At 39.9% G+C, this 13,969-nt stretch overlaps 1 protein-coding gene across 2 annotated transcripts in view; it reads left to right on the top strand.

The window, feature by feature from the left end:
- Nucleotides 1–13,573, top strand: part of PYGO1 (pygopus family PHD finger 1) — a 42,793-nt gene extending 29,220 nt beyond the window's left edge. For both annotated transcript variants that reach the window (XM_008016519.3, XM_008016518.3), the window contains exons 2-3: nucleotides 9,343–9,428; nucleotides 11,164–13,573. In XM_008016519.3, the coding sequence (XP_008014710.1) occupies nucleotides 9,343–9,428; nucleotides 11,164–12,288 (1,211 nt within the window). In that variant the 3' untranslated portion in view covers nucleotides 12,289–13,573. The remainder of the gene's footprint in view (nucleotides 1–9,342; nucleotides 9,429–11,163) is intronic.
- Nucleotides 13,574–13,969: the final 396 nt, after the last annotated feature.

Genomic DNA, 13,969 nt, shown 5'->3' with positions numbered 1-13,969 from the left:
TAGAGACAGGGTTTTACCATGTTGACCAGGCTGGTCTTGAACTCCTGACCTCACAGTCTGCCCAGCTCAGCCTCCCAAAGTGCTGGGATTATAGGCGTGAGCCACCATGCCCAGCTAGTAGTGTTTTCTAATTCTGTGAAGAATGTAAATGGTATTTTGATGGGAATAGCATCAAGTCTATAAATTACTTTGGGCAGTATGACCATTTTCACAATACTGATTCTTCCTATCTATGAGGATGGAATGTTTTTCTATTTGTTTGTGTCCTCTCTTATTTCCTTGAGCAGTGGTTTGTAGTTCTCCTTGAAGAGGTCCTTTACGTGCCTTGTTAGCTGTATTCCTAGGTAGTTTATTCTCTTTGTAGCAATTGTGAATGGGAGTTCACTCATGATTTCATTCTTTGCTTGGTTGTTGGTGTATAGTAATGCTAGCAATTTTTGCACACTGATTTTATATCCTGAGACTTTGCTGAAGTTGCTTATCAGCTTAAGAAGCTTTTGAGCTGCGATGATGGGGTTTTCTAGATATAGGATCATGTCATCTACTAACAAAGATAATTTGACTTATTCTCATCCTATTTGAATACGCTTTATTTCTTTCTCTTGCCTGATTGCCCTGACCAGAACTTTCAATACTGTGTTTAATAGGAGTGGTGAGAGAGAGCATCCTTGTCTTGTGCCAGTTTTCAAGCAGAATGCTTCCAGCTTTTGCCCATTCAGTATGATAATTGGCTGTGGGTTTGTCATTTATGGTTATTATTATTTTGAGGCATATTTGTTAAATACCTAGTTTATTGAGTCTTCAACATGCAGTGGTGTTAAATTTTATTGAAGGCCTGTTCTGCATCTACTGAGATAATCATGTGTTTTTTGTCTTAGTTCTGTTTATGAATTTTATTTATTGATTTGCATCTGTTGAATCAAGCTTGCATTCTCACCGATTAAGCCAAAATGATTGTGGTGGGTAAGCTTTTTGATGTGCTACTGGATTTGGTTTGCCAGTATTTTATTGAGGGTTTTTGCATCAATGTTAATCAGGAATATTGGCCTGAAGTTTTCTCTTTTTGCTGTGTCTCTGCTGGGTTTTGTTATCAGGATGGTGCTAGCCTCCTAAAAATGAGTTAAGGAGGAGTCCCTCCTTTTCATTTCTTTGGAACAGTTTCAGTTGTACCTCTGGTAGAATTCAGCTGAAAATCTATCTGTTCCTGGGCTTCTTTGGGTTGGTAGGCTATTTATTACTGCCTTAATTTCAGAACTTGTTACTATTCTTCAATTCACTTTCTTCCTGGTTCAGTCTTGGGAGGGCGTATGTGCCTAGGAATTTATTTATTCCAGGTTTTTGTTTGTTTGTTTGTTTTTTAGTATATGTACATAGAGGTGCTTATAATACTCTCTGGTGGTTGTATTTCTGTATTGTATTTCTGTGAGGTCAGTGGTGATATACCCCTTTTCATTTCTGATTGTATCTATTTGATTCTTTTTTCTTCTTTATTAGTCTAGTTAGCAGTCTATTTTATTTTTTCAAATTACCAACCTGGATTTATTTATTTTTTTAAGAGTTTTTTGTGTCTCTCTCTCCTTCAGTTCTGCTCTGATTTTGCTTATTTCTTTTCTTCTGCTAGCTTTGGGGTTTGTTTGCCCTTGGTTCTCTAGTTCTTTTAGTTGTGATATTAGCTTGTTAACTTGAGATATTTCTAGCTTTTTGATGTGGGCATTTAGTGCTATAAATGTCCCTCTTAACACTGCTTTAGCTGCGTCCCAGAGATTCTGGTACGTTGTCTCTTTGTTCTCATTAGTTTCAAAGAACTTCTTGATTTCTGTGTTAATTTCATTATTTACCCAGGAGTCATTCAGGAGCACATTGTTCAGTTTTCATGTAGTTGTGTGGTTTTCAGTGAATTTCTTTTTTTTTTTTTTTTTTTGAGACAGAGTCTCGCTCTGTCGCCCAGGCTGGAGTGCAGTGGTGGGATCTCAGCTCACTGCAAGCTCCACCTCCCGGGTTTACACCATTCTCCTGCCTCAGCCTCCCAAGTAGCTGGGACTACAGGCGCCCGCCACGTCGCCCGGCTAGTTTTTTTTGTATTTTTTAGTAGAGACGGGGTTTCACCGGGTTAGCCAGGATGGTCTCGATCTCCTGACCTCGTGATCCGCCCATCTCGGCCTCCCAAAGTGCTGGGATTACAGGCTTGAGCCACTGCGCCTGGCCTTCAGTGAATTTCTTAGTTTTGAGTTCTAATTTGTTTGCACTGTGGTCTGAGAGACTGTTATGATTTCAGTTCTTTTGCATTTGCTAAGGAGTATTTTCCTTCCGATTGTGACCAATTTTAGAGTAAGTGCCATGTGGCGATGAAAAGAATGTAAATCTTGTTGTTTTTGGGTGGAAAATTCTGTATATATCTATCAGGTCCTCTTGACCCAGAGCTGAGTGCGGGTCCTGAATATCTTTGTTAATTTTCTGTCTTGATGATCTGTCTAATATTGTCAGTAAAATGTTAAAGTCTCCCAGTATTATTTTGTGGGAGTCTGAGTCTCTTTGTGGGTCTCTAAGAACTTGCTGTATGAATCTGGGTGCTCCTGTGTTGGGTGCAGATGTATTTAGGATAGTTAGCCATTCTTGTTGAATTGAACTTTTTACCATTATGTAAGGCCCTTTTTTGATCTCTGTTGGTTTAAAGTCTGTTTTGTCAGAAACTAGTATTGCAACCCCTGCTTTTTTCTGTTTTTCATTTGCTTGATAAATTTTCCTCCATCCTTTTATTTTGAGCCTATGTGTGTCTTTGCACATGAGATGCATCTCTCAAAGACAGCATAACAATGGATCTTAACTCTTTATCCAGCTTGCCATTCTGTGTCTTAAATGGGGCATTTACTCCATTTATATTTAAGGTTAATATTGTTAATATGTGAATTTGATCCTGTCATCATGATGTTAGCTGGTTAATTTGCAGGCTTGTTTATATGGTTGCTTCATAGTGTCATTGGTCATGTACCTCAGTGTTTTTGTACTGGCTGGTAACAGTTTCTCCTTTCCATATTTAGTACTTGCTTCAAGAGCTCTTGCAAAGCACCACCACCCAGTGGTGATGAATTCCCTCAGCATTTGCTTATCTGAAAACAATCTTATTCCTCCTTTGCTTAAAAGCTTAGTTTGGTTGGATATGAAATTCTTGGTTGGGAATTTTTTCTTTAAGAATGTTGAACATTGGCCCCCAATCCCTTGTGGCTTGTAGGGTTTCTGCTGAGAGGTCTACTGTTAGTCTGATTGGTTTCCCTTTATAGGTGACCTGGCCTTTCTCTCTGGTGGCCCATAACATTTTTTTTTTCATTTAGACCCCAGAGAATCTGATGATTATGTGTCTTGGTGTTGATCTCTTGTGCAGTATTTTACGGGGGTTCTCTGGATTTCCTGACTTTGAATGTTGGCCTATCTTGCTAGGTTGAGGATGTTCTCCTGGATAATATCCAGAAGTATGTTTTCCAACTTGGTTCCATTCTCCCCCTCTTTTTCAGGGACACCAATGAGTTGTAGATTTATTCTCTACATAATTCCATATTCCTTGGAGGTTTAGTTCATTCCTTTTTCTCTATTCTTGTCTGCCTCTCGTATTTCAGAATGATTATCTTTGAGCTCTGAGATTCTTTCCTTCACTTGGTCTGTTCTGCTGTTGATACTTGTGATTGCATCGTGAGGTTGTCATGTTGTGTTTTTCAGCTCCATCAGGTCAGTTATATTCCTCTTTAAACTGGCTATTCTGGTTATCAGCACCTGTTTTGTTTTATGATGATTCTTACCTTCTTTGCATTGGGTTACAGCATGCTTGTTTAGCTCAGGGAAATTCATTATTACTGACCTTCTGGCATCTACTTCTGTCAATTCAGCCAATCTCAGCCTCAGCCCAGGTCTTTTTTTTTTTTTTTTTTTTTTGACAGAGTCTCGCTCTGTTGCCCAGACTGGAGTGCAGTGGTGCAATCTCAGTTCACTGCAAGCTCCACCTCCTGGGTTCATGCCATTCTCCTGCCTCAGCCTCCCGAGTAACAGAGACTACAGGTGCCTGCCACCACCCCCAGATAATTTTTTTTGTATTTTTAGTAGAGACGGGGTTTCACTGTGTCAGCCAGGATAGTCTTGATTCCTGACCTCGTAATCTGCCCACCTTGGCCTCCCAAAGTGCTGGGATTACAGGCTTGAGCCACCACACCCGGCTGCCTCAGCCCTGTTTGGTGTCCTTGCTGGAGAAGTGTTGTGATCATTAGGAGGAGAAGAGGCAGTTTTTTTGAGTTTTCAGCATTTTTGTGTTGATTCTTTTTCATCTTTTTGGGCTTATCTACCTTTGATCTTTGAGGTTGCTGACCTTGAATGGGATTTTTGTGGCATCTTTTTGTTGATATTGTTGTTGTCATTGCTTCTGTTTGTTTGTTTTTCTTTTAACATTCAGGCCACTCTTCTGTAGGACTGCTGCAGTTTGCTGGGGGTCTGCTTCTGACCCTAGTTGCCTCAATTTTTCCTGTACCTGGAGATATTACCAGTGAAGGCTGTGTAACAGCAAAGGTGGCAGCCTGCTCCTTCCTCTAGCAGCTCCATCTCAGGGCAGTCCTGACCTGTTGCTGGCTTGAGTGCTCCTGTAGGAGGTGTCTGGAGACTCCTATTCAGAGGTTTCACCACTGTCTAGGGGCTGGGCACAGTAGCTCACACCTGTAATCCCAGTACTTTGGGAGGCCGAGGTGGGTGGATCACTTGAGGTCAGGAGTTTGAGACCAGCCTGGCCAACATGGCAAAGCCCCATCTGTACTAGAAAAAAAAAAACAAAATTAGTGGTGGTGGCAAGTGCCTGTAATTCCAGCCAATCAGGAGGCTGAGAGGGGAGGATTGCTTGAGCCCAGGAGGCAGAGATTGCATTGAGCCAAGGCCACGCCACTGCACTCCAGCCTGGGCAATGGAATAAGACTCCTTCTCAGAAAAAAAAAAAAAAAAAAGAAGCAGTCTGGCTACTTTTTGATAAAGCAGGTGTGCTGCACTGGGGAATCCTTCTTTGTCCAGACTGCCTAGACTCTTCAGAGCCAGCAGGCAGGAAACACTGAGTTGACTGAACTCAGTGTTTAACTCAGAGATAGCGCTAACTCAGAGATAGCGGCTGCCCCTTTCCCCATGGGCTCCATCCTGGGGAGAGATCAGAGTTCTGCCTGTATAACCCTGCCTGGAAATTCTCACAGGGAGGCCCTGCTCTGTGAGAAGGGATGGATCAGGGTCCCACTTAAGGAAGTAGTCTGGCCATGATCTGGCACAGCAGCTGTGCTGCATTGCAGAGGACTCCCCTTTGTCCAGACTGCCTGGACTCCCCAGAGCCAGCAGGCTAGAACAGCTGAGTCAACTGAACTGCAGAGATGGCGGCCACCCCTTCCCCAGGAACTTGCTCTGTCTCAGCCAGTCTCCAGTCTGTTGCTGCTGGCTGACTGGAATTCCAAGTCAAAGGATCTTAACTTGGGAGTGCCATGGAAGTGGCGGTCTGCAGAACAATGCTGCTTGGCTCCCTGGATTCAGCCCCCTTCCTAGGCAATGTATGGGTGGATCTCCTGCCTTGCAGGATTCTTTTTCATCTTTGCAAGGATTTCTGGGGCTGGAGTATGTAAAACTCCTGGGTCTGTGTGTGTGCCTGAGTGGCTGCTCTCCTGAGACTCTGCATGCACAGCTCTGTTTATTGGACCCAAGGCCCTGGTGGCATGGGCTCACAAGGGGATCTCCTGATCCATGAGTTGCAGAGATCCGTGGAAGAAGCATTGTTTCCTGGATGGGGTCACACAATCACTCACTGCTTCCCTTGACTGGAGGTGGGGCGTTTTTTCTTTGGCTCTGTGCTGCTCCTGGGTGGGCAGTTGCCCTACCCCATTTTTCTTCATTCTCTGTGGGTCAAGTTATTCACTTGGTCAGTCCCAGTGTGAGAACCTGGATATTTCAGTTGAAGGTGCTTTATTCACTCACCATTTTCATTCTTCTCCCTGAGAGCCATGGACCACATGTTTTTTGTTTTGTTTTTTTTTTTTTAGACAGAGTCTTGCTCTGTTGCCCAGGCTGGAGTGCAGTGGCGGGATCTCAGCCTACTGGAACTTCTGCGTCCCAGATTCAGGCAATTCTCCCCACTTTAGCCTCCCAAGTAGCTGGGATTATAGGTGCCTGCCATTACAGCTGGCTAATTTTTGTATTTTTAGTGGATACGGGGTTTTGCCGTGTTTGCCAAGCTGGTCTCGAACTCCTGACCTCAAGTGATCTGCCCGCCTTGGCCACCCAAAGTGTTGGGATTACCAGCATGATGAGCCACTGTGCCTGGCCTGCAGCTGCCTCTAATCAGCCGTGTTGGCCCCTTCTTAGTATTAGATTTTTGTCAAATGCTTTTCTGCATCTGTTGAAATGATCATGTGTATTTCTTTTCATTCTATTAATATGGCATATTAAATTGATTTAATATGCTAAATCAACCTTCCATTTCTGGGAAAAATCCCACTTTGTCGTGATGTATTATCCTTTGAATATTCTGCTGCATTTGTTTTGCTAGTATTTTGTTGAGAATTTTTGCATCTGTGTTTTTTTGGATGGGGTCTTGCTTTGTTGCCCAGGCTGGAGTGCACTGGGATGTTCACAGCCACTGCAGCCTCCAACTCCTGCAGCTCAAGAGATCCTCCCACCTCAGCCTCCTTAGTAGCTGGGACCACAGGCATGTGCCACCATACCTGGCTAATTTTTTTTTTTTAATTTTAATTTTAATGTAGAGATGGAATCTCACTGTGTTTTCCAGGCTGGTCTCAAACTCTTGGGCTCAAGCAATCCCCAGCCTCAGCCTCTTAAAGTGTTGGGATTATAGGCATGAGCCACCATACTCAGCCACATCTGTATTCTTAAGAGATGTCGGTTTGTAGTTTTTTTGTTTTTTTTTTCCCTTGTGATGTTTTTGGCTTTGGTATCAAAGTAATATTGGCCCAATAGAATGAGTTAGAAAGTGTTCCCTCTGCTTCTGTTTAAGTGGACATTGTTTTAAGTGGCCAACCAAGTATGTGGTAATTTGTTATACAACATAAGAAAATTAATACAACTGCTAAAGAAAATCAACTAGAAATGAGGTGCCTTCTAATGGAAGAACAGACCATCACCTATGGAGCAGCCTTGCAAAAAACAGAAATCTGAATCTGATCAAGCCTATAGTCTAGACCAGGGATCCCCAACCCCTGGGTCATGGACTGGTGCTAGTCCATGCCCTGTTAGGAGCCAGGCCACACAGCAAGAGGTGAGTGACTGGTGAGCGAGCATTACTGCCTGAGCTCCGCCTCCTGACAGATCAGCAGCAGCATTAGATTCTCATAGGAGGGTGAACCCTATTGTGAACTGTGCATGCGAGGGATCGAGATTGTGCGTTCATTATGGGAATCTAATGCCTGATGATCTGAGGTGGAACAGTTTCATTCCACAACCATCCCCACCTCCCATCCCCGACCACTGGTCCCTGGTGTCAAAAAGGTTGGGGATCACTGGTCTAGACCCAATATCAATTTGTAGGAAATAAGGAACATGTTAAACTATGTCAGTCAGCAAATATAATCAGCAAAATCCAGATATATCAAACATTCCAGACTAGAAAACATAAATCACACCTGCAATTGAATGTAATATAGTTTGTAATATAATTTTATATAAGGAATTAAACAGGTGTTGAAAAACCAAAAAAGCAAAAAGTGAGGTAGCATGGACAGTAACTGCAGGAAGCAACTTCCACATCTGGGACTTAGTGAACAAAGAAAAGAAGTTGGGGTTATGAGAACCTAGAGGATTGGAAGAGAGACCCCTTAGAGCTTGGACTGAGACTTGGAGATTGAGGTGCTGCCCAGCTGGTATTAATACCTCTGAGAGAACATGTTGAAGCTGGTTTGGGGAGTGGGATGAACTACCAGTGCCAGAGAGAAAGCCTGTTGGGATGATAGAGATAAGAAGACTAAGCAGACAGGAGGAGCAGCAATTCTGTATCACCTCCCCTGGCCTTCAAGTATCCCTCCAGAGCTCCCGTTGGAAGACCCTAGCAAAAGAAAAATGTAGTTTGCAAAGTCCCAGTCCCAGTGTCACTAAGAGGGGTTGGAGCTAAAAGACGATAGCTTAATAATTGGAACAATAATCAATCTGGTTCTTTCAGTTAATACATTGCAAGGAAAAAACAGTGATGGAAGGAAGTATATCAATTAAAAGACATGTCAAACCAGTTGTAATCTATTGACCATATTTGGATCCCAATCTAAACAAACCATATAGATATTATGAGATATTTGGATTGGGTGTGAAATAATATGAAGGATTATTGTTAATTTCTATAGTGGCTAGAATGGCATTGTACTTTTTTTCAGTTCCTAGTTTTTAGAAATACTTTCTGAAATATTTACCGATAAAATGATGTGTGAAATTTTCTTCATAGTAGTACTGGATGGAGCGAGGTGAAGGTGGTGTTGAAAACACAAGATTGAACATGAATTGATGGTTATTAGGGCTGGCTGATAGGCATATGGGGTTAATTTTATTCTTCTCTGTATGTTGTATATGTTCAGAATTCTCCATAATAAAATGTTTCTTAATGCTGAAAAAATTCCTTTCATAAACTTTCTTTAACCTCTTAAATTGATAGTCAAGCTTTTGCTTTCCTTGATCATATACTGTTGAGAAAGCAATATTTGGAAACATTGTTGCATTTTTAACAATATCTTTAAGAATTAAAAGGCACATACCTTTGATGCCATAATTCTGGTTCTAGGAACTACTTGTAAATCTCTCTGAAGGCATTTATACATGGATATTTGTTGGAAACAACTTAAACTCTCATCATTATGGGGGGGACTAGTTTAATGAATCATAATGTAGTCACGCTGTAGAATACTACTCAGTTATTAGAGAATAAAGAAGTTCTAAATAGAGTGATATGGAATGATCTCCAAGTAAGAAAGCATTTGTGTTCTTTCTGCCAAAAAAAAAATATTGTACTTGAATATATCTAGATTATCTTTGGAAAGGTAGACCAGAAACTAATAATAGTGGTGGCCTCTGAGACAGGGAACCAGATTACTAAAGGTTTTAGAGTGAGAGAGAGACTTTGCTTTTTCACTGAAAGAATGATAAATTTGGGAGCAGGGATGAATGGCTATATCTGGCTGAAACTATGGGAAAGACTTTTTTGAAAAATAAAGATAATGAAAGCTTAGTATTTCTCTTGTCTAACAAAAATAGAAAACATTAACAGGTAAATATAATAGATATTACTGTGAGATATAAAATAACTTCACTTACAAGTGGGAAATATTATCTGAATTTTTTTTTTAGGTGGTGATAGTGGACTGGATGGGTTAGGAGGACCAGGTGTACAACTAGGAAGCCCAGATAAGAAAAAACGCAAGGCAAATACACAGGTAAACTGATATTTTCTTTAATAACATTTTTTCTTTCTAGTATGATCAGGCTGATGAGGTAAATTTAAACTTGGTCATAAGTTTTGTTTTCTATTCAAGTGATTGTACTTTCAATCATTCATTGTACTTTCAATCAATCATTCAAGTGATGGTACTTTCTTTTTTTTGAGGTAGATTCTTGCTCTGTTGCCAGGCTGGAGTGTAGTGGGGTGATCTCGGCTCACTGCAACCTCCGCCTCCCAGGTTGAAGCAATTCTCCTGACTCAGCCTTCCAAGTAGCTGGGATTACTAAAGGCAAGCGCCACCATGCCCAGCTAATTTTTGTATTTTTGGTAGAGACAGAGTCTCACCATGTTGGTCAGGATGGTCTCAATCTCTTCACCTTGTGATCCGCCCGCCTCGGCCTCCCAAAGTGCTAGGATTACAAGCATAATTACAACCGTGCCCGGCTGTACTTTTTTTGTTGTTTGTTTAAGTCTGTAACTAGTGGCTATTGTCAGACTGTCGGCATAGAGTAGATATTGCACAAAGGAAGTGTGGGCAAATTAAAATGCTTGTTCTTAAAGAGGCTGGGCGTGGTGGCTTACGCCTATAATCCCAGCACTTTGGGAGGCCAAGGTGGGTGAATTACTTCAGGCCAGGAATTTGAGACCAGACTGGCCAACATGGGGAAAGCCCCTCTCTACTAAAAATATAAAATTAGCCAGGTGTGGTGGCACACTTCTGTAATCCCAGCTATTCGCGAGGCTGAGGCATGAGAATTGCTTGAACCTGGAAGGTAGAGGTTGCAATGAGCTGAGATCGCACCACTGCCCTCCAGCCTTGGTGACAGCGTGAGACTCTGTCTCAAAAAAAATTAAAATTAAAATGCTTGTTCTTAAATCTAATGTAAAAGTTTTTCAAGGGCATGAATGCCTGTAGTTCTATTAAAAGATTTAAAAATATATAGTAACAATTTTAACCTGAAGTAATTGTTCAACTATAATAGTAATTTAGTATTATGTGCATATCACGAAGCAATCATGATGGAGGCCTTTATTATAATTTTCGATTATAACAAGCAATTATACATACAGGCTCTCATGGTTTTATTCTTTATAAATTTGAAGCACTCTTTTTATGATAAAGGCTACTAGTAAGTTTGTGTGTACAGATTACTGATCTTTTGATCATTTTGACCACCATCTGTTAAACTTGCAGTGTGACTAAAACTGGCAGTTTATTTTTTCAGTTTGAGGCCCAGAGCTTAATGTTTTGAGAGTACTTTAATTGTATCTCCCTGAAGTTAAGGTAGGGGAAAAACTTAGATTCTGATTGTTGTTATTTAATTTTGTGACTATTTGGTGTATGAAAGGTGTTTTAGGTTAGACTGCTTTAGTATTTAAGTGAAAGATTCCAGAGTTATAGGTAAGCATATTAAATGAAAATTAGGATAATGAAGCTTCTTTTGAAAGTTAAATACTTTTGGGGTTTGAAGTTACAATGGATTTGAGCTCAGAAAATCATACTTTATTTTCTTTCGTAAATGAAATAAACCTAAATATTTTTATCAGCAAATATAATTAAATGTAAACATTAGTCATAACTGAAAGGTCAAGTGAAGATAATAAATGTTTATAACAACACTGCAAGAGAAATTTGACTAATACTGGGTTCACAGGTATTAAGGAAACAGGACAATTTTAATAACATATTTGATCAAAAACATGTATTTTACTTTACATTCTCATTTCAGGGACCTTCTTTTCCTCCATTGTCTGAGTATGCTCCACCACCGAATCCAAACTCTGACCATCTAGTGGCTGCTAATCCATTTGATGACAACTATAATACTATTTCCTATAAACCACTACCTTCGTCAAATCCATATCTTGGCCCTGGTTATCCTGGCTTTGGAGGCTATAGTACATTCAGAATGCCACCTCACGTTCCCCCAAGAATGTCTTCCCCATACTGTGGTCCTTACTCACTCAGGAACCAGCCACACCCATTTCCTCAGAATCCTCTGGGCATGGGTTTTAATCGACCTCATGCTTTTACCTTTGGGCCACATGATAATTCAAGTTTTGGTAACCCATCTTATAATAATGCACTAAGTCAGAATGTCAACATGCCTAATCAACATTTTAGACAAAGTCCTGCTGAAAATTTCAGTCAGATTCCTCCACAGAACGCTAGCCAAGTTTCTAACCCTGATTTGGCATCTAATTTTGTTCCTGGAAATAATTCAAATTTTACTTCTCCATTAGAATCTAATCATTCTTTTATTCCTCCCCCAAACACTTTTGGTCAAGCAAAAGCACCTCCCCCAAAACAAGACTTTACTCAAGGAGCAACCAAAAACACTAATCAAAATTCCTCTGCTCATCCACCTCACTTGAATATGGATGACACAGTGAATCAGAGTAATATTGAATTAAAAAATGTTAATCGAAGCAATGCAGTAAATCAAGAGAACAGCCGTTCAAGTAGCACTGAAGCCACAAACAATAACCATGCAAATGGGACGCAGAATAAGCCACGACAACCAAGAGGTGCAGCAGATGCCTGCACCACTGAAAAAAGCAATAAATCTTCTCTTCACCCAAACCGTCATGGCCATTCATCTTCTGACCCAGTGTATCCTTGTGGAATTTGTACAAACGAGGTGAATGATGATCAGGATGCCATCTTATGTGAGGCCTCTTGTCAGAAATGGTTTCATCGGATCTGTACTGGAATGACTGAAACAGCTTATGGCCTCTTAACTGCAGAAGCATCTGCAGTATGGGGCTGTGATACCTGTATGGCTGACAAAGATGTCCAGTTAATGCGTACTAGAGAGACTTTCGGTCCGTCTGCAGTGGGCAGTGATGCGTAATCACAGGCATTAACTAAAGTGGGTTTATTTTCCTGTGTATTGCGAAAGTTCATTGACACAGGATTTTAATGTTTTACATTATTTTTTTAAATGCATATACAAAACATTATTTACTTAGTTTTTATTAATAATTCACTCATACTAGAGCAAATTTTTTATTGTCTTTGCTTGCTGTCTTAAATGAGAATAATGTATATGGGGGTGCTTTAGAAGCATTTATAAATAAATGTTAGTTGTTGTTATTTATCACAAACGTAAAAGCCTCTTGAAACTGCAAAATAATATATAATAAATGTAGGCAAGTTTTAACTTTTAAAAGTTAGAATCATTGAAATACGTGTATTTCATTGCTGAACTTTGGTTGTACCATATTAAAGATTTAGTTCAAAAGTTTATCAAGGATCCACTTAACACGTCTTCACAACATAATATGTGTAACTGTAACATGGGGGAAAGCATACATTTTTATGGATTAAAAAAATAATAGTATGACACCATATTCCTCCTCCACTAGGGTCTTTGGAATTAATGAGTTTCATATTTTCAAGTGAGTTTTCAGGATATCTGTTTGTACAGATACAAGACAGATCTTAGCATATAGTAAATTCTCAGTAAGTATTGTTGATTAACTTGTGGATGGTACCACATGAAATTGCTAATATTAGATCAGTTGAAAATTGACTGCAATTAGTAAAGTTCACATAATGTATGTCCCAGTTGTGCTATTTAGAATTATGATAGTATTATGCTCCTACTTTTCTTTGATATTGAGTTGTTTTGTTATTGTTTATTGTTTTCCAGAGGAATACTATAGTATCCACAGAAGAATTGTGAATACTTTTTGTATAATTTTGAACTGGGACATATTGCAAATGAGGAAGGTAGAAACATCCATTTGGCCTTAGAGGGCTCTGCTAGTAAAAGAACTACTCAATGGTGGTTTGAAAAATCTTGTTCTAGGGATCTGGATATCAAAAATGAACCTTAGGGGAGATCAAAATCCATTTTAAACAAAGATAATTAAGAGCCAAAGTGAAATCTAACTCGCAAACAACAATTTGAAGCCTTGCAGAAGACTTAAGGAGCTCCCACTGTGACTGGGGGAAAGTATAAAAATGGACCTGAGAGTACCCTCTTGAGGGATGATCAAGAATGGAGACAGTTGGAGGTGTGCTCATTAAGATTCAAAACAGCAGAAATCCATTTTTGGAGCAGTTTCTAACCTGTGGCCAAAAAAAAAAAAAAGTATACTGTTTGACAGCTAATGACAATTTATACAATCATTGGAGGCTGGTAAATCTCCCTAGTATGTTGCCACCATTATCATTGCAACCAAAAAAAATTCTGAAGATTGTGTGGTCATCTACGAAGGAGATAAATAATTACTATTATTTAAACCCAAGTGAAACAATGATGGCAGCAGCATATTGTCAAGAAATTTAAATTATGCATGAAAAATGTGATTTAAAAACAATGTCCTTTGGGTAACACACAAGAACCTACACTTTTAAGACAAGGACTCGACCTCACATGTCAGAAGCTACTAAAGCAAAAGTTAAGTGACTTGGGCTATGAAATTTTATCATGTCCATTTTAGTCACTGGACCTTTATTCCATGGACTACTGTCTTTATCATTTGGAGCTTTTTCTAAGAAACAGTGCATTCCCCAATTGAGATGAA

Source organism: Chlorocebus sabaeus, chromosome 26 (assembly GCF_047675955.1).
Source record: "Chlorocebus sabaeus isolate Y175 chromosome 26, mChlSab1.0.hap1, whole genome shotgun sequence".
Classification (NCBI taxonomy): domain Eukaryota; kingdom Metazoa; phylum Chordata; class Mammalia; order Primates; family Cercopithecidae; genus Chlorocebus; species Chlorocebus sabaeus.
Note: the sequence above shows the minus strand (reverse complement) of the source record. Positions and strands in the feature narration are given on the sequence as shown.